Source organism: Podarcis melisellensis (genome assembly GCF_964234715.1).
Source record: "Podarcis melisellensis genome assembly, chromosome: 6".
NCBI classification, from domain to species: domain Eukaryota; kingdom Metazoa; phylum Chordata; class Lepidosauria; order Squamata; family Lacertidae; genus Podarcis; species Podarcis melisellensis.
In genome coordinates this window covers 23,374,197-23,394,538 of record NC_138538.1, presented here as the reverse complement: position 1 = coordinate 23,394,538, position 20,342 = coordinate 23,374,197, and the positions used below count along the sequence as shown (strand labels likewise).

Below are 20,342 nucleotides of genomic sequence, written 5' to 3'. Positions count from 1 at the left end.
GTGGAAAATGGAGAGATGTGCATGGCGGGAGGGAATGTAGAAACATCTGACTTCTGGGTGGCTTCTGTAGTCTACTGTACAAAGGTAAGGGCCACATCCATTGCCCCAGCCACTTTTGCATATGGCTTCACCTGCCACTGGCAAGCAGCTCACTTTTGCTGTCCAAAGAAAAACATCCATTCACATTTGCTCCTATGGAACCTCTAAGAAGGGGATCAGCAACCACAAGAAGCCCACGGGGGTCATTTAACCGGCCCACGAGCTGCCCCTGAACCGAGCTGCCTGCTTGGCGAGTCCCTTTGTGCTGCGCTAAACTGGCGCAGCACAGCATGGGAACTCGCTTCCGTGGTGCTGGTAATTGCGTCTGCGCAGGCGCCAAAAATTGCGTCGACACAGACGTTGGAAATTGTGGGTGCGCACGCACAATCCAGCCCATAGAAGGATCTCCACTGGAGTGAACCGGCCCAGGCGAGGTTAAACATTGCCAACCCCTGCTCTAAGAAGTGTCTGCTTGACTGCATTTTCCCTTTGTGCAAAGACATTACAGTGGTACCTCGGGTTACATATGCTTCAGGTTACATGCGCTTCAGGTTACACACTCCGCTAACCCAGAAATAGTGCTTCAGGTTAAAAACTTTGCTTCAGGATGAGAACAGAAATCAGGCTCCGGCGGCGCGCCAGCAGCAGGAGGCCCCATTAGCTAAAGTGGTTCTTCAGGTTAAGAACGGACCTCCGGAACGAATTAAGTACTTAACCTGAGGTACCACTGTATTTGCTACCAGGTTGTGATGCGTCACAGTGGCCTCTAGTGGTCCCAGGTGGACCCACAGAGCAATCTAGAATTGCTTAGAATGCAGGCAGGGCTTGAAGTGACCAGTGTGAAACTGGCAAGATGTTTTGCTTTAATAAATTCCGTGAATTTATTCCATGAAATAATAATAAAAGCTACACCTTTAAGCCAGAGAAGGCTTTTGAAGATATTCAAGCAGATGTTAGTCTGTGCCTTGAGCAAAAGAGGCAGGATGATTGTTGCTTTAATAAGTGGATTTTGGCAGGTATGCTTTTGTCATGCAAGCTAAACCTGCTGAAATTCTCTCTCTTACACCCCGTCCTCCTTTGCAACTAGCCACCCTATCCATACCACAGGTTGTCTTGGTTTGCTACTGTTTTGTCTACGGTGCCTCCTTTCTCTATCTCTTACGTGACTGTGACTTTATTATTGCAGATGGAGAAACAGGTGATGCCAGGAACTCACTGTGGTGTGGGCATAGTGGTTGGATCATCATCAGATGGACTCTGCCATTGTGCCCCCATCATGCTAAGTGCCTCGCCCCATCAGTAAGTGGCAGTGGCACTCATTGTTGAGAAGCTGGGTGTGCCACCCTGCCATCACTTGCCCCACCAACCACTGCCACACATAATGTAGTGATGGCCAAAAACCTGGATAGTTTAAAAAAGGGATTAGACAAATTCAGGGAGGATATCAATGGCTATTAGCTTTGTTTTTCTACTACTGTTAGAGGCAGTATGCCTCTGAGTACCAGTTGCTGGGAATCAAAACTGGGGAGAGTGCTGCTTGTGGGCTTCCTGTAGGCATCATGAGAACAGGATGCTGGACTAGGTAGACCAGAGGTTTTCAACCTTTTAGAGTCCCCTGGGAGTCCTCTGGGCAGCAGTTGTTGCCGTCAGGGCCATCTTACCAATAGGCTCTAGGGGTGCGGGGCACCCGGGCGCCGGGCTCTCAGTGGCACCAGGCCGAGAGTCCAGGGCAGAGATTTGGAGTCCAGGGATTGAAGAGAGCCAGGCCAGCCGACAGCCACTGCCGAATGGAGCAGAGCCATCGGAGCGCAGAAGGCTCTTCTGCTGCAGGTGCTGAGGCAGCCGGCTGGCTCTGGCCTCCTGCACGCCTAGGATTGGTAGGCTGCCAAGAGGCCCGCCCAGTGCATGTACACTGCTTACATGAGGCACCTGGCTTTACTCAGTTGCCGCCACCGCCTCAGGCTTGACTGTTGTGGGCTCTGCTTGCTCACTGGCTGCCCTCCCCCCAGGGCTCCCAGTCCCGGCGCGCCGGGTGGATCTGTGCACCCCGGTGCCACACATGCTTAAGACAGCCCTGGTTGCCGTCCCTGGTCCCTCCGTACCCCAAAGAGAGGTGCCTCCCAGAGGCACTGTTCGCCTGTGGAGCTTATAGCCAGGGCTGCTGCAATAAACAGCTGTGCAAGCCTTTGGGAGGCAGAGACGTGAGAGGGCACCAGAGGAAGGAAGGAAGGAAGGAAGGAAGGAAGGAAGGAAGGAAGGAAGGAAGGAAGGGGGACAGAGGTCAGTGTAGCCCGGGGCACCCCTGACCATTCAATGCACCCCAGGGTGCCATGGCACACTGGTTGACAACCACTGAGGTAGACTGTTGGCATGATACAACTGGGCTGTTCTTAAGTTCTTAATGACAGAGGTCTAGACTAGCATTGCAATCCAGGATCAAGCCATATTGAGAGATTGCATATTAGCTAACACAGTACATAATACTGGAACCTACATCACAGGCACCTTCTTAAAGCACCCTAATCTTGCCTCATTATAATTTATCCCTTTCCCTTCTTTTATTCTCTTACAGTTGATATTCGTGAAATCCAAGAGATTCGTCTGGGAAGAAACTCTCGAGACTTTGACCGATATCAGGAGGATCCCTCTTTCCGGCCAGATCCGTCACACTGTTTTGTCATCCTTTATGGCATGGAATTCAGACTGAAAACACTCAGCCTGCAAGGTGGGATCTCTTTTCCACTTCCCTATTTTTAGTGGGTAAATATAGGTTCAGATGTTACACAACGATTGTCCTGTTCCTCCCACAGCCTTCTAAGCACCACTCCCACAACCCACTCTTCCTTCAGGAGAGCCTGGTTTCTAGCAGAAGAGAGGGAGCAAGGGGTGGCACTGATATCAAGAGGATGGAAGAAGGTTCTCGGGTGCTGGTAGCAGCTAATAGATAGCTATTATAGGGAGCACAAGGCTTCTGAGCAAATGGATGCTTGTTCACATCTTATCTTGTGAATCTACTTTGTGGCCAGCCCTGATGTTGCTTTGTGTCCATTAACTGTCATACTTATTGGAGAGTGAGGCTCATGCTGTTTAATGCATAGCAAGTATCAAAATGGATAACGTTTGGTTTACTTAAGTTACAATACTCATTTTGGGGAGCCTATGTGAGCTTGCAAGATCGACCATTGATTTGTGAGATGTTTTGTTTTTGTTTAATGTTATTTCATCATCATCATTATCTGCTACTTCTAAAATGTTTAAAAGATGTACTGGGGCTTTGAGAAAATTCAAATGTCTTAATCATCTGGTTTTTAATATATTTAAATTGGGGATAGGGAATCTCCAGCCTTTCTCATGTTATCCCATCAGCTGCAGCTAGTATGTCCCCTCTGTACTATGGGGATATAATTTAAGAGTGTATGATATGAAGGATGTCTCCATGACAAACTTTCTCCCAATTTAGAAAAACCCCTTCACTTCACTGCCCAGACCTTGTGGTGTAGTGGTTAGGAGCGATAGACTCGTAATCTGGGGAACCGGGTTCGCGTCTCCACTCCTCCACATGCAGCTGCTGGGTGACCTTGGGCTAGTCACACTTCTTTGAAGTCTCTCAGCCCCACTCACCTCACAGAGTGTTTGTTGTGGGGGAGGAAGGGAAAGGAGAATGTTAGCCGCTTTGAGACTCCTTCGGGTAGTGATAAAGCGGGATATCAAATCCAAACTACTACTACTACTACTACTACTACTACTACTATTCTTCTTCTTCTTCTTCTTCTTCTTCTTCTTCTTCTTCTTCTTCTTCTTCTTCTTCTTCTTCTTCTTCTTCCAGGGCACTGGCGACCAGAGAAGTAGCTATTTATAGGTCTGCCATTGAGTATTAAAAATAAATTCTTGATTTGTTTAGAAAGGGTAGCTGCTTTCAGTCACAAACATTTGAAACACAGGGAATATTTTTGAGGTTTATGAATGAAAGCAGAGAGCCATTAAACCTTGAGCTCGGTGGGATTAGCTTCCTCCTGCTGGAGGCCAGCTGCTCGGGGACTTCCTTCTTGGAAACAGGGGTCAGTGCCTGTATCTCATATCTTTACAAGACCGGCATGTTCTTTATTTTCACAGCCACATCCGAAGAAGAAGTCAGCATGTGGATCAAAGGGTTGAACTGGCTCGTGGCGGATACCCTAAAGGCTGCTACCCCGCTGCAGATTGAAAGGTAAATCAAAAAATTGGGAGCAGGAAGACACAGGCAGGTGGCTCTCACTTAATCCCTCTCGTCGCCAACATATTTGAGACTATGCATGCCAAAAAGAAAATCTGCACTGCCTTTTCATAATAAATTTATGTACAGTTCCATAATTTACAGCTTCCGGGAGTGAAAGATCCTGAAATTGTCTTGATTGATTGATTCTGAAGCCACCATACAGCTGAGAGAATTACGAATGTGTCTTCATGTCTTCCTTGATCTGTGCCCCATGACAGCTTCTCAATCAACCAGGCAATCAACAAATGCACTCCCAAATCTTTCACTCCCGGAAACACAATAATGCTGCTCAATAATGTAGCTCAGATGCTCAGCCGCCTCTCTGTCGTTGCACTTAGCTAAGCTGGACACCCCCATCAGCAGGATGCCTGGGTTCCTTCTTTCTTCCCCTCTCCCTGCCACCCACACCTGGTGTCTCTTTATGTCTGTGGAAGCATCCATTCCAATGGGGACAGGACTTGGGAGGGGAGATCAGTCCTGCCTCTTCCGCAGAGTCTTCCTTAGCAGCTACCAGGAAACAGCCAGCCAGCCTTTTCTGGGTAATAGGATGGCGGAAAATAGCACAAAGGCTTTGGTACAACAGCTGGGCAGGGCCAGCAGAGCATAGAATAATTGCCAGATGTGTCACACATCCACATAGCAAAGGGCTGAGCCATCAGAGCTACTTTGTAGTAGTAGTAGTAGTAGTTATAGTAGTAGTAGTAGTAGTAGTAGTAGTAATAATAATAATAATAATAATAATAATAATAATAATAATAATAATAATTTATTGTTTATACCCCACTCATCTGGCTGGGTTTCCCCAGCCTCTCTAGGTGGCTTGCAGGACACTATTAAAATGCAAAAGAGCAATTCATCAAATATTAAAAGCTTCCCTAATCAGTGCTGCCTTCAGATGTCTTCTAAAAGTCAGATAGTTGTTGACATCTGGTGGGAGGGTATTCCCCAGGGCGGGTGCCACTACTGAGAAGGCCCTCTGTCTGGTTCCCTGTAATTTCACTTCTCGCAGTGAGGGAATTGTCAGAAGCCCCTCGGAGCTGGACCTCAGTGTTCGGGCTGAACGATGGGGGTGGAGACACTCCTTCGGGTATACAGGACCGAGGCTGTTTAGGGGTTTAAAAGTCAGCACAAGGTCAGATGTAGGTTCTCCATCCCAGTTTTACAGGATTCAGTGCAATCCTATGCATGTCTAGTCAGAAGTGGCAGGGATTTATCAGACCATTTTGTTGCATAACCTTTCTAACTTTGCTTTTCAGAGGCAATGGGGTAGGGAAGCATTGGAGGTCAACGTAGGTTATTTGCAATTCAACCCTTGTACAATACTGTAGAAACCAATCATGTATAGCTCTTTTCCCCCCCTTTATCCAACCATGCTTAGTGAGTATACTTCCACTGTACCTATTTATTCTTTGGTGAACTGTGGGTAACCTGTGGATAACCTGTGCTTCGAAAGGTCAGCACAGCACTGGAATGACTAAGATTTCAAAACCTATTTTGTTTCAGGTGGCTCCGAAAGCAGTTCTACTCAGTTGATCGCAACAGAGAAGACAGGTAAATAGAGCAAACGTTTCTCTTGTTTGCAGTGTGGTCTCATTTATTGGGGGCATCCAGAAAACTATGTAAACAGCAATTCTGTTTTATGGCTGTTCCATTGCATTGGAAGTGGGGAAGTCTTTTTGCACATTCTTCAGTCTGAAGACTAAGAAGACTATACACACGTTTGAATTTTAAACAAATACAGTCAAACCTTGGATCCCCAACTCCTCCGTTTTGGAACATTTCAGCTTCTGAATGTCGAAAACCCGGAAGTAAATGCTCTGGTTTTCTAATGTTTTTCAGAAGCTGAATATCCGAAGCGGCTTCTGCTTGAGTTCATTTACTCAATCAGAAGCCGCGCCTTGGTTGTCGAGCATTTCGGAAGCCAAACGCGCTTTCGGAACGGATTACGTTTGACAACTGAGGTTTGACTGTATTGGGAATTATATTTTAGACCAACTAGCATTTAATAAATTAAGCAGATTAAACAATGACAACCTTTAATTAATTAAAAAGATATATCGATTAATTGTGCAACCTTTTCTTGGATATGTAAACCATCTGAATCCATGGTTGTGATCAAGAAGCCTGTGTAGAGCTGTAAACGGGAGGTACTATCGGCAGAAGTAGCAGAGAGCACCCTTCCCCAACCTGGTGCCCTCCAGATGTTTTGGTCTACAACTCTCATCTGTCCCGGTCAGTATTGATGATGGTCGGGGATGTTGGAGTTGTAGTCCAACAACACCTGGTTGGGGAAGGCTGGCACAGAGAAAGGAAACAAAAGAGAGCTGGGAAGCTGAAGATAAGTGAAGCAGGATCATATAGGTCTAGGGAGGTGGGAGAAAAAGAGTTGAAGCCAGGAAGTGAGAAAATGAATGTGCAGGTCTCTGCCTGGAGATGGGATGTTGATGGAGATTTCCTTGCCAGCCAAAGGCCATCCTGAGTGTCAGCCACAAAATGAGAAATCCTTGAAGTAACTTAAAAGCTGGGGGTTTTCTACCACTTTCCAAGCAGCCTGAGGTCATTGAGTGAGAAGAACAGTCGGTTTGATGGATCTGAAAACTGGTCGCGGTAGTGCCAGCATGATAAGTTTACATTCCCAAGACAACTTCACAACTTCTTCTTTTCTTCTTCTTCTTCTTCTTCTTCTTCTTCTTCTTCTTCTTCTTCTTCTTCTTCTTCTTCTTCTTCTTCTTCTTCTTCTGTTGTTGTTTAAATTTGTATGCTGCCTTTCATCCAAAGATTCACAATGTAAATATTCAAAAACAACCAGTAACTCCCCCTCTCACAAACACATTTAAAAACCCATAGAATGATTCTACTTTGCAAGCTGCTCCTTATTAACCACTTATTTTAGGATCTGTGAATACATAGGATACCTTTGGCATGTTGGCTTATATTGAGTCTATGGAGAAGAAAAAATGTGCTGTGCATTTGCTGTCATGTTTAGAAGAGAGCGAAATGCTCCCTTTTTCAAAAAGCCTTCTCTTGGTGTCAGTGCCAGTGTGCCTTGCCATCTGCCCTTCCATCTTAAATGTCCTCTTCTATTGCCTCTAGGTCCCCCCACTCCGCCACTCAACACAGATTTCCTTTAATGATGTTAAGAGAGTAGTACATTAACCTTTCAGTATTGATTTTTTAAAAAGAACTTTTCCCCTAGAGAAATGAAATGTTTTAACCATTACCACTGAGTGCAAAAATGGGAGTTGGAGCCCAGGCCCTGCCAATAGGAACACGGGAAGCCTACTTTGCACTAGGTCAGACGGTTAGTTCATCTAACCCATTATTGTCTCTTTGGACTGGCGCTGGCTCTCCATTGTCTCAGGTGAAGGTCTTTCCCATCACCTTGATACCTGATCTTTTGAACTAGACATGGTGTCGGCAGCAAAAACCACCTGCCTGCAAAATAAATGCTGCAAGAAAACTTTCCGAAGGTTCCACCTTACAAGGGCATGTGCAACCAGGAATAATGCCATTGTTGCCATGGTGACTGAGCATCTGATGGATTGGGTAGTCTGCAGGATCATCTGTTTTGCCCGTTTCATTTTTTAAAAAAGTATTCCTGCGAGACAGAGATTGAGCACCTATGTTTGTTTATTTAAAAACATTTCTGAATGGTTTAATATTTAAAGATCTCTTAAGGGAGTCGGGTTGCTTTCGGCCAAGGGAATAATGCACAATTAATTCACTGTGTTAGGACATGACGTTTCTCCTTTGCAAACAGGGAAAGGGTTACATGTTGCTGGTAATATCTCTGCTCACACTTACATTACAGCTTTCAGACATTCCATTCCTGAAATGTAACCATTTCCCATCAGTATTGATCTTGTTCTGCAGCCACAATGGGGACAGTTGGATGTATTCTAAGGTGCACTCTTAGACTGCACAGGGGAACAGTTAAGTCCAGCACTGTCTACACCCTAGATTGCCCTCCAGAATCCTTTGCAGTACAGATGGCAAGTAAATCAATGTGGAGAGTCTTCCCTGAGATAGGTTTGGAAGCCACTGCCATGAAGGAGGAATGCTAGAGAGTTCATCCTCTCCCACTATTGCACTGATGTGCTGGGAGACACCTCACAAAAGTTACTCTGCCCAACCACTAAAAGCACAAGAGCCCGTTTGTATATTAAACCTGCCAAATGTAGTACAGTTGCACCTCTGCTTATGTATCCCTTTGGATATGTAAACTTTGGGATGCGAATGCGGCAAACCTGGAAGTATTTTTCCAGGTTTTGCCCCATGCGCAGAAGCACTAATCCATGCTGCACGCATGCACAGAAGCAGTCCTCCAGCTGTGAATTCCTCAGCATGCGGCCGGACCTCCAGAACGAATCCCGTTCGCAACCGGAGGTACCACTGTACTTGCTTGATACCACAACTTGAAACCCTTTGAATCTCTTTCCCTAGCAAATAAATACAAGTTGCATTTCCCTTGTGTCTCCAGTGCCAAAGGCTGCCTGGCGCCTCTGCTGCTTGCTTGTGTCCTTTCTCCCTTGTGCAGTCGGTCTTCCTATTTCCTGTTCTGGCAGAAGGCCTTGGCTTGATCGTTATTTAACCAGGAGCTGGGACAGAGGCAGCCCACAGCACCAACGCAGCGTGGAGGCCAATAATGAGCAACATCTGTCAGGGAGGGCGGGGTACATTTTTGCACGATTTGCATATTGATGAGTTTGTGTCGTGTCTTCAGGAGATTATTGCCACCTGCTTTCTGAATACTCTGCTCCGCGGACTTGAGGGGATGGTTCAGCCTGCAAAGCAGAAAAATGCTAAGTGCTCTCAGTGGATATAATAAGCCAGCCTGGTGTTCTAAATGAACCTTTGTCATGCCTTCTTGTTTGTATGTGTCTTCTGAGTTTCCCTGTTTCCACAGTCCCTCGTCTGAGAGGGCGAAGAAACAAAGACGCAACTGGCTGGTGTGCTTTGAGCAAGAGCCATTGTTGCCAGAGGAATAAATAAGCTGCTCTTTTGTACAAGAGACCTAGATGGTCAAAGCAAGGTCTCTCAAAATCTGAATGGTAGTTATCTTCTTTGTGTGTATTTGACTGGTGCGCTCTCGCTGTGTGTGTGTGTGTGTGTGTGTGTGTGTGTGTGTGTTTGACCATCTCTTCATCAAGGGAATCTTTACAACCTGAACAAGAAATAAAATTTGCCATGCTGGCAAGTGATATGAGATTGAAGTTGGTTGGGGGCCCCCAGTGCAGTAATAATTGAGGGTGCCCCTCAGGAGAGAACTGAAACTCTGCTTTTTGCTTAAGTGCAATCCATTCTGCTACTGCTGCTGTTATTGGCAGCAGAGGTGCAGCTAGGGAGGACTGGGGCGGCGGTGAGGTGCACTGGGCGCCACTTACCCCAGGCGCCCAGCTATGCCGCTGCTTGGCAGCGTTCAATAAAAAAGATACATTAAAATTACAATGCAAAAGCAGCCAGTAGACCAAAGTAGACATAAAATAAATAAATACAACCAACAGGTACTAATAGCCAGCAAAAAGCTTGGGAAAATAAATGAGGTTTTCGCAAGCGCTGAAATGTCCTCTATGTTGATGCTAGGCTGGTTGCATAGAAGGCGCCGCTCACACATACCTGGCAGTGGATTGCTCACATGTTTTTGCTTGCTTGTCGGCCTGCTATTTGAAACCTGCATGTGTACTTCGATTCTTTGAGTAAACGCTGGATCCAACACATTTGCAGTTAGGTGTGCTGCAAATATATTTTTTATAAATAAAGAACAATCAGAGTTTGCAAGCTGTCCTTTAGGCTGAGGACAGCTGGGGAAATCTGGCGTGCTCGAGGTAGTAGTCTTCCTTGACAACTGAGCTGTCGATATAGTTTCCTCCCATACGCACCCGATCCACACAGTCAACCCATGTGTTGGGGCCAAAGCAGCATGCATTGCATGCACACCAGGCCAGCAGCTGGAATTAGACCTCATATACTTCAGGAAAAGCTTTTTATCGCATAAGTTCTTCCTTCTAGCAAAGATCACCAAAGAAGGCTCTGCATTAGGTACTAAGCCTTGTTGAGAGGCTCAAATTGCCAGGTTTGGCAGAGATCAGGCATAGGCAAACTCTGGCCCTTCAGATGTTTGGGACTACAAATCCCTTCATCACTGACCACTGGTCCTGTTAGCTAGGGGTGATGGGAATTGTAGTCACATCTGGAGGGCCGGAGTTTGCCTATGTCTGACATAGATGCTCCTTGGTGGTATCATCTGGTACTCTCTGTCTAGTGAAGCTCCCTGGTTTATATCCTGATATACACCTCTCTTTAAGGCACTTAAGTGGGTCTGTGTAAACTATCCATTTGTTCATATTCCAAAAGTGGATGAACACCTTCCAAATAGCAAGGCTTTCCCTATTAAAAGGTGGGACTCCGGAAATTCAAGGATGTTTTCCCAGTTCCATCTTGCTTTGAACTTCCTGGCCTTGATTGAACTTCTTTCTTGCATGCTCTTTGTTCTCAGAGAACATGTGCTATGGAGTATAATGGAGACTAGTGGTGGGTGTTCAGTGGCTTTGATATGGTTTTGGAATCTGTACATTTAATTTCTAGACTCCTGCAATTATGCAAGTAAGAGACATGCCCTTTTTACCATCGTGGGGGGCAGGGAGAGGAAAGCCTGCTTCTTAGACAGATTGTAAATTACCTTTTCTTGTTTGTGCCATGTGTTTTTGATTCCTTTCAGAATAAAGCCATTCAGTAATACAGTTCCTGGAATTAGCTGGGTTAAGCCTACCCACATCGCCTGCTTTGGTGTGCACACTCTGCTGATAAGCAGATATTTTGGGTTTTGTAAGAGAGAGAAATATCCCTAGTTGCCTTGAAAATTTCAGTGGTGGCAAGTGAAACTAACGTGTTTTGTGAGGTTTGGGGGTGTTTATGTTTTTAAGTTTTATTCTGTGAGGAAATAGTAGGTGGGATTGCTTGTCTGGCAAGCTCTCAGGGCCCCTCTAGATACCCCTTTCATTACACATTCATTATGATTTGTGCTCATGATACTATTGGAGCAGTCACACATGATGCCACTTTCAATACTATTTGCACCTGCAGAAGTTTTGGAATGGCCGCATCACACCACTTCCAATCCAACCTCTCGCTGAAATCCCATAACTTTGTATACTACAAATGTTCTGCTTTATCTTCATCCCACTTTCGTAGCCACTCTTCAAAGCTGTAATGTGGTAGCATTGGGGAAGCACTTCAGAACCAACTAAAGCAGAATAAATCTACCACTAATGCACTATAATTGAGTCAAGAATATGCTGCAGAATTATTGCCGGCGTCCATCTTTCTTGAGCGACAATGGAGTGTGCCTCTGGGGGTGAAGTCAAACTGTTACGTTAGCAGCCCTGAAGTGATCTTCTCAGGGCGCAAGCCTAGGCAGTGTGTATGGAGGTCCTGGGATGCCCAGATAACAAGATTCCTCTCTCGGCCTCACATTTGAGCCAAATAAAAGCAAAGCAATATGTTTGGCACCAGCTTGGGTGCAGGAGTTGCTGGAAGGAGGTGTGCCAGGTGCCATCTTAGGGACTCCAGTCAAGATTTGTGTAGATACTCCACAAGGCAGCTAAGGTTTACAAGCCCCATCTGCCCCTCACTTCCCTCTACAGAATATGCCTTCAGTAAAACAGCCTGGATGGGTTCTGAGCTGGAATGTTCATACAACCTTTGCCATTGCACATGCGCAGCAACATGGAGTGTTTTTTACTATAATCTGAATACGAGAGTTGCACAAAGTCATTGAATTTGCAGCTGTTATAGTTCCAGAAATCACTGTATACTGATGTGTGTGTGAGTGTAAGTTTGTGAGAGAGGGGTGAGTTGCGGAGATGAACTCATGATTACAGTGTGGAAAACTGATTAGTGGCCATTGGTCCTTTGTTCAGTTTCTCAGTTCCCCTTCCTCCTTTTGGAATGCAGACACTGTTTTCTCACCCACTGAGATCTGGAAGTAATAAATGGGTAGTTACTGGGTTCCATTTCCTGACCTAATGACTGGAGCTAATCCTCAAACTGCAAGGTTGTCTGTCTGCAACATGCATCTCTCAGGAGTTCAGCTGGGAAGGATTTTTTAACTGGATTAAGTCCAGTGCTTTCCTGTGCTGCTGTGAAGGGAGTTCTGTAGTCTCTCTTCCTGGGGAGAAGGGACCATAGTGTCTGGGTTGCCAGGAGCACATGATTTCTTTGCCAGCAAATCCTCATCTGAAACTGATTTGCTTGGATTTCATCAGTCATCATTTGGCTGACAAACTGTACTGAATCGTTAGGTTTCTCCTCTCAACATCAATTTGCTCTGTGGAACAGAGAGAATCCCTGGACAGACGTAAACCTCAGCTAATTAGCAAATGGTCAAGATCAGAATGTTGAGAAGGCCCCTTTGATTTGATTACACACTGCAGAAAAGGTAAAATATGTTGATTACATAGAGCCGCTGGCAGTAGCGCCCCTAAACTGAGAAGGCCAAACTCATTTAATGACAGATAACTTACTCTGTTGGAAAAAAGCTGTAACTCAAATAGCAGGAGGTCCCAGCTTCAATCTTGCACATCTCCAAGTAGGGTTAAGAGAGACCCTTGTCTGAAAACCTGGAGAGCTAGCGGTGGTCATTATTGACCTAGACATTATTGACCTAGATGGACCCATGGGCAATAGACAATAGACATTATTGACCTAGATGGACCCATGGACTTATTATAAGGCAGCTTTCTACTTTCCTAGTCTGGTAATTGGACCAATCAATTATCCCATGTTATTGAAATTCATTTAAGTTAACAGCCCAGTATGCATGGAGGGCACTCAATGAAGAAATGCACCACACTTTGGAATCTCCTTGCCAGGTAGGAGCAGAGTCTCTCTCGAGGTAATAGCAGTATTACTCTACCGGGTCTTGCGCTAAGAGTCATCAGCAGTTTATAATGAAATGTTGCTGAATGATCTGTAACTAGCAGACAAAAATGGTTGACTAATCACTGTTCCTGTTTTGAAACCTTGCTAGATAGCACATTGGCACAGGTTTAGATACCCAGTCGCATCCAAATGATCCTGGCATTGCTGAGCAATGACCCATGGGCAATATATAGTTTATCGAAAATGGGAGGCTTTTAAATAGCTTTAACATAATACGTGGAGAGGCCTTCAGTAAAAGGATGGTGTGTCATCCAGAGTTTATAACCTATTCTGAATCTGTGGCAACTAATTTCACTTTAATGATCATCATATGCCTGCTTATGGAAGTGGGTGAGTCTATAATTGGGAATATAGCTAACTGGGGGTGCAGACCACCAGGGTGAATTGCTTGCTTTGGGCAAAAGTTGTGAATGTTGCCCATTGTATAGCCCAGTATATAGTTCTGGGGCAGAATTGGTGGTCATAATAATAATAATAATAATAATAATAATAATAATAATAATAATTTATTATTTATACCCCGCCCATCTGGCTGGGCCTCCCCAGCCACTCTGGGTGGCTTCCATAAAAACCAAAAATACAGTAAAATATCACACACAAAAAAACTTTCCTGAACAGGGCTGCCTTAAGATGTCTTCTGAATGTCAGGTAGTTGTTTATCGCTTTGACATCTGCTGGAAGGGCGTTCCACAGGGTGGGCGCCACTACCGAGAAGGCCCTCTGCCTGGTTCCCTGTAGCTTTGCTTCTCGCAATGAGGGAACCGCCAGAAGGCCCTCGGCGCTGGACCTCAGCATCCGGGCAGAATGATGGGGGTGGAGACGCTCCTTCAGGTATACTGGACCGAGGCCGTTTAGGGCTTTAAAGGTCAGCACCAACACTTTGAATTGTGCTCGGAAACATACTGGGAGCCAATGTAGGTCTTTCAAGACCGGTGTTATATGGTCTCGGCGGCCGCTCCCAGTCACCAGTCTAGCTGCCGCATTCTGGATTAGTTGTAGTTTCCGAGTCACCTTCAAAGGTAGCCCCACGTAGAGTGCATTGCAGTAGTCCAAGCGGGAGATAACCAGAGCATGCACCACTCTGGCAAGACAGTCCGCAAGCAGATAGCGTCTCAGCCTACGTACCAGATGGAGCTGGTAAACAGCTGCCCTGGACACAGATTTGACCTGTGCCTCCATGGACAGCTGTGAGTCCAAAATGACTCCCAGGCTGCGCAGCTGGTCCTTCAGGGACACAGTTACCCCATTCAGGACCAGGGAATCCTCCACACCTGTCCGCCTCCTGTCCCCCAGAAACAGTACTTCTGTCTTGTCAGGATTCAACCTCAATCTGTTAGCCGCCATCCATCCTCCAACCGCCTCCAGACACTCACACAGGTCATGGTGCATATTGGCACCAATGACATGGAGAAATGTAGTCATGAGCTCCTGGAAGCAAAATGTAGATTGCTGGGAAGAAGGTAGTCCCTGCAGTCATAACCTCTGGGCCGTGGACCTAACTAGGCTCCCCAGGCCATTTCCCTCAAACCCACATGCACCTGCCATGCACCGGATGTCAGGTGTCATGATAAGTGTGGGGTAGGCAGAGGCACAGGTGCAGAAGGCAGATTGAATTTCCCACATATTAGCTGGTGTGTCAGGAGTCCACATGTACCATTGAGTTCCTGTAGGGAACTGGCTTGCATGTCCAAAGCTTGCAGAAAGCAGAATTTGAATCAGCTGATGTGCAGAGAATTTGATGCTGCTGCGGTGGTATATGCCACACCTGTCAGTCACTTGACATTGATATGTGCAGGAGGGTAAAATAAAGATCTGGCTTGTTAGGACAAAAAGATCTAGCTTTACCCCTCTGAAATTTAAACGATCATAACATTCTTCATCTTCATCTGTGGGGGAAAGTTATATGCCACACCAAATCTTCCTCAGCTGCTGTCCACTCCCCCCCTTGCCCCCAGTCAGTTTAAAAGCAGCTTTGCTGTTTTTTTATTTCATTTAAACACTGGCTTCAATGAACTAGATGGGCTTTTCTCTTCATTCAACAAGCTCTTCTAATGTCCTTGTGTATGTAAACTAGAATAAGGCTTGAAAAGCGTTAGGAGGGGTGAACTTCAGTATGAATATGGATGGCATTCAGTGAAATAATTGCTCAAGAATTATGCTTGTGTGAGGGGATTTCCCCTCCATCACCCCCAAATCCGCTCCAGAGGGAAAACCTCAAACAGAAGATTTGGGGAGGCTGCTGAGGAAGTGGGTGAAATGTTCTGTTATGCAAAGAGAAAGCCATGCACTGCTTGAACATTTGTGCTTTATGCTGCTTTGAATACAACCCAATGCCTTAAGACAACATTTTTCAAACGTTTGACTTTTTTCAGAACTCGTGTTAACATTATTGGTGGCAGAACCACTGCACATCTGCCACAAAACCCCAATGCAATGTCATATTTTTGGCACACAAGTGCATGCAGGGCATGGACTCCCTGCTGCCCTGAATGAATAGTTGGCGCAACCTAGAATGTGTTCCCCTGTGGCCCCACGTGGCAGAGCAGTCCTTGAGGATAGGCTGCCTTATTTTCTCATCTGGGAACCCTGGCTAGGCTTCCAGTGAACCTGAAACGCAGTTTGGAAACCCATTTTCTTAAGCAGACCCATGATACCCACGAGGACTTTTTTCCAACAGCAAACAAATAGATTTTTCTATTCCTCTTTTTTAAAAAAATCCTCACATCTTACATCTCAGTGCTCTGCCTCCTTTTCCTTTATTTTCTCCTCTTCTTCCTGATGCGGCTTGAAGAGAAACCATTTCCCAAACAATTTCTGAAAACTGTCCAAGTGATGGCTGGGAAAGCAAACAGACCTGTTTTTCTCAAGCTGTGTTTTGTTTTTTTAAAGCTCTTTTGAAATCATTTCAATCTGCCGTTTGGGAAAGGCCCACAGGAATTACGGCCTTGTTCCTTCCCAAGTATAGTATCCTGCAGAAGTGGCAGCTTTAATAAGCTTTCTGAGGTGTGTAATTTTGGAGATATTTAGAGGTAACCACCACTTCTGCAGGGACTGTAGGTGGTTTTGACCTATCACCCTCCTTTCATTGAGTTGCCTTCGGTTTTATTGTATTTGCCTCTTATTCTGGATTTAAAGCGAGAGCTCAGATTTTAGGAACCTGACAGCAACCAGGTTGTCTGTGGCAGTTGCAGCATCTGAGGACTGGGGTTATAAACACATTAGCTCCCCCAGTGACTCTGGGGCCAGACACCGGAGACGGAAGTTGTGAGAGGCATCAGCAGCACTTCGAGTGAGGAAGCCCTGCCCTCTGAGGAACGAACATCTGGCTGCTTTGGCAGCCATTTCTGGGCCAGGGTCATTTCCTGTGAGGCCAGCTGTGACCCATCAGGGTGGCAGTTAGAACATCTCTGGAACTGCGGTGGAGGGACCTATATGTACTTTTGCTCCTCCTTATCGGCTCTTGGCTTTTAAATTGTATTTTAAATGTATTTTAGGTAGTCTCTGGGACTTAGGGGTATAAATGCTCCGCATGAACATGCCCCAAAATTTATTTATTTTATTCCTCACCACCTAGGATTTCTGCAAAGGATCTGAAAAACATGCTGTCACAAGTGAACTACCGTGTCCCTAACATGAAGTTTCTGCGCGAGAGGCTAACAGTAAGTGCTCTATATTCTTTGCCCCTTTAAACATGCATTCTCTTTGCAGTCATTGCCATCAGCTGCACCATAGCATCAATTGGGGAAGGGCCATAGCACAGCATTGTCTACTCCGGCTAGCACCAGCTCTGTGGGGTCTCAGAGAGAGAAATGTTTCTTCTGTTCACCTGATCCTTTTAACTGGAGATGCCAGAGTTTGAACCTAGAGCCTTCTGAATGAGCGTATGCTAGAGCAGTGCTTCCCAACCTTGGGGCTCCAGCTGTTTTTGGACTACAACTCCCATAATCCCTAGCTAGCAGGACCAGTGATTAGGGGTGATGGAAACTGTAGTCCGAAAACAGTTGGAGATTCAAGGTTGGGAAACACTGTGCTAGAGCATATGCTCTACCGTTCAGCAAACTATTCAGAGACTCTGGGCATGCACTCCAACTTTGTATATTTAAAAACACATCGGTGGATCGCAAGGATTGTAGTGTTAAAATACCGCAGTCATCTCAGCACTCCGTTTTCCACAAATAGGAGAACTGAGGTGTCATACATGACTGAGGACGAGTGTTATTCATTAAGAGGATTTTCTCCTCCCCAATCTCTCATTTTAGGATGTGGAGCAAAGAAATGGTGATATCACATATGGACAGTTTGCCCAGTTGTACCAGACCCTGATGTTCAATGCACAAAAAGGGGTGAGATACTTCTAATCGTAATATTTGATACTTTGTAAAGTCTGTGCCTCCTCTTTTGTTTTGGTGCTGTTTCACTTCCTATTACTTTCCCTTTTGTTTTATCTAGCATGTGAATTGAACACATTTCAAATAGCAAACTATTTCCCTTACCTGCACTTATGACCCTAACTGGAAAAAAAACTGTGTCTACAAATGGAAGGTGGAAAATGGGAAGCACCTTTTGCAGTTTAGTTTCTAGTGTCGTGTACAGGTAACCCTGATCAGAAAAGTGAAGATCACCAGCTCTCTCATATCAGTTCTCTACACAGCCCAGGACTTGCTGTTGCTATGTGCGCTGCTGACCTGCTATTGTGAGAGAAAGGGACTCAAAGACAAACAGTAGAGTTCTGAAAAGGAAGAGGTCTCAAGTTTACCTACCATTTTATCTTTGTTTTTACAGAAAAAAAGTGTTATGTGAGCTCTCACCATTTGTCCATCTCCAAACCCAAGCACCTCTCTAACTTATTTCATGTAAGAACTACATGACACTCTTCAGTAAGAATATTTTTAGCGCGGCTTGCAAATAAAACAACAGAACAATAATAGAAAACAATGATGAGAATGAGTGTCGTCATTGAGTTGTCCCCCCAGCCCACATCTTTTATTTCATTCATTTCATGTGTGCATATACTGAAATAATGATGGCAGGCACAGCCTAAAATAATAGGGGATTGTGATTAAGCCATTGCATATCTTTACTGAAGTGTAAAGTGTGACACTGAATATACCAAGCAGAATCAGCTGATGTATGCATTTTTTCCCCTTATGCAGATGGCTATTCCATTCTTGGAAAGGTAAACTGCTCTCTTTCCTATATACAGTGGGAGGGTTGAGTGGGTTGGAAATTAGACTTGTTTATGAATGTATGTTGACATTTGACTGCAGACTGCTCGTTTCCTCAATAGGACCCTATTCTCAATATGTCTTCAATGAAGGGCCCTGTTATAAAAATGCTGGGCTGAGCTGTTTGGTGGTGGAATTTCTAAATCAGGGGTGTTCAAAACAGACTCTGAGGCTAGGCTTCTCTCTTCCCATTCTTAGTTCACCATTGGCATGGCAATAAATCTATTTTGCAGCAAACTGCAAAATTCAAACAAGTTGGAGTGATTTGCCGTGGCCACAAAACTTGGAATTTTGCAGATAGATTGAACTAGCTGATGCAAAACCCAGCCAACTTTTCATTTTAGATCTGTTACTATCTATTGATTATTTGGATTTATGCCTGCCAGTGTCCTTGCCCAGTGGTAAAGTGGGTTATCTGGAAATGATCTATGTCTATGTAGAGATCCTCTAGCACTGCTATTTCTTCCTTTGATTTCTTTGACTCCTTATTGCCCTGTGGGAGAGGGAGGAGCAGAGACAAGGAGCACGGCTGTCATGTATGAGGATGGTTGAGGCTCCCTAGTTGCTTTCAGTAATCCATCTCAGCTCTGACACTGTCTTCCTTGTTTAGCTGATTTCTCAGTGCAGCAGCTGCTTGTTCCGTAGGGTGATGCTTTCTAACCAATGTGTCTTGTCTGTGCTTCCTCCTCCAGCAGTGCAGAGAGATCTGAGCACTGCAGGGTATCACTGAAGGAGTTCCAGATGTTTTTGCTAGAATACCAAAAGGTGAGTTCGTGCAATAGAAAGGGAAATGGAGAAAGAAAGCAGCACAATGTGATAATCAATGGCTTTTTTTTTATACCACTCAACACAGTGTGACCATTCATAGGCAATTGAAAATTCTGAGTTCTTTAAATAAAGTTGGGTTCCTTGCACTGGTGCTGAGAAATAATTGGGATCTTTCAGCCACAGTAACAATTAGAAAATTTGGAATAGCAGTGCCTTATTTCACAGGTTGCACTGACACATAAGAAAACAATATCTAAATCCCATGTAACTACTATTAACTAATAACCAAACAAGTGCTCTTACTCGGAGACCTGGCTTCTCATCAGATCTACTGTGTTAGAAGTCACCTAAATAACGCATATGGAGTCCAGAGAGAAAATAAATCCTGATAACACTTTACTGGGCAAAAGTGAACCAAAACAGTATATATAATTTGAGGGGAAGGTAACAGAGAGGCATTACACCAGGCCTTGTCCATAGCAGGGAAACGCTGAACCCAACATGCAGAGGAAAAGGTCCCTCAGGAGCACACAGCCAATCAGAGCATATGTTGCCTCAGTGTTGATCCTGCCACTATGCCTGGTTGCTAAGCAGGCCTCCTGTCCCCCTCTTGGCTAGTAGACTTTAACACTAACAGAAATAACTCTTAAGTTACAAACTGAATGAACCCTCCTGTTGCACTTCTATCATGCTACTAACCTTCATTATTGTGGTCCTGAGGAAAGGGGGATGAGGGATTAAGGCAGGATTCAGGATGTGGTTGAGGGAGCTGGGCAGACCAGATGAGACCAGGCGCCAATGAGACTAGATGCTTTAGGCTGCCTTAGAACTATAGTGGATTTTCCATGACATCCAATTTCTCTTCCCCTCTCATAGTCCTAATCCTGACAGCTGGTTAGTAGGAATGCAGCATGAATCTGCTGAGTTGGTGGGTTGTTTTTTTTTTTAAAAAAACCCTCTGTGCTGCTATGTCTCATTTTTATGTTTTAAATCTAGATGAATTTTAGTGGTCTGCATTTCTAATTGTTTTATAGACTTTTCTCTTTGTCGTAAGCCACTTCAAACAGAAGGGAAGTGGGATGCAAATATTTCAGATAACTGTATGGCTGGAGAAC

The 20,342-nt window shown here is 45.0% G+C and overlaps 1 protein-coding gene across 2 annotated transcripts in view; it reads left to right on the top strand.

The window, feature by feature from the left end:
* Window positions 1-20,342, top strand: part of PLCG1 (phospholipase C gamma 1) — a 97,966-nt gene that overhangs the window by 35,899 nt on the left and 41,725 nt on the right. The window contains exons 2-8 of one of the 2 annotated variants that reach the window (XM_081916651.1): window positions 2,612-2,764; window positions 4,153-4,246; window positions 5,798-5,845; window positions 16,809-16,893; window positions 17,494-17,577; window positions 18,388-18,410; window positions 19,155-19,224. In XM_081916651.1, coding sequence (XP_081772777.1) covers window positions 2,612-2,764; window positions 4,153-4,246; window positions 5,798-5,845; window positions 16,809-16,893; window positions 17,494-17,577; window positions 18,388-18,410; window positions 19,155-19,224 — 557 coding nt within the window. Of the gene's footprint in view, window positions 1-2,611; window positions 2,765-4,152; window positions 4,247-5,797; window positions 5,846-16,808; window positions 16,894-17,493; window positions 17,578-18,387; window positions 18,411-19,151; window positions 19,225-20,342 lie in introns of both variants that reach the window. The other variant, XM_081916650.1, reaches the window with a different exon arrangement.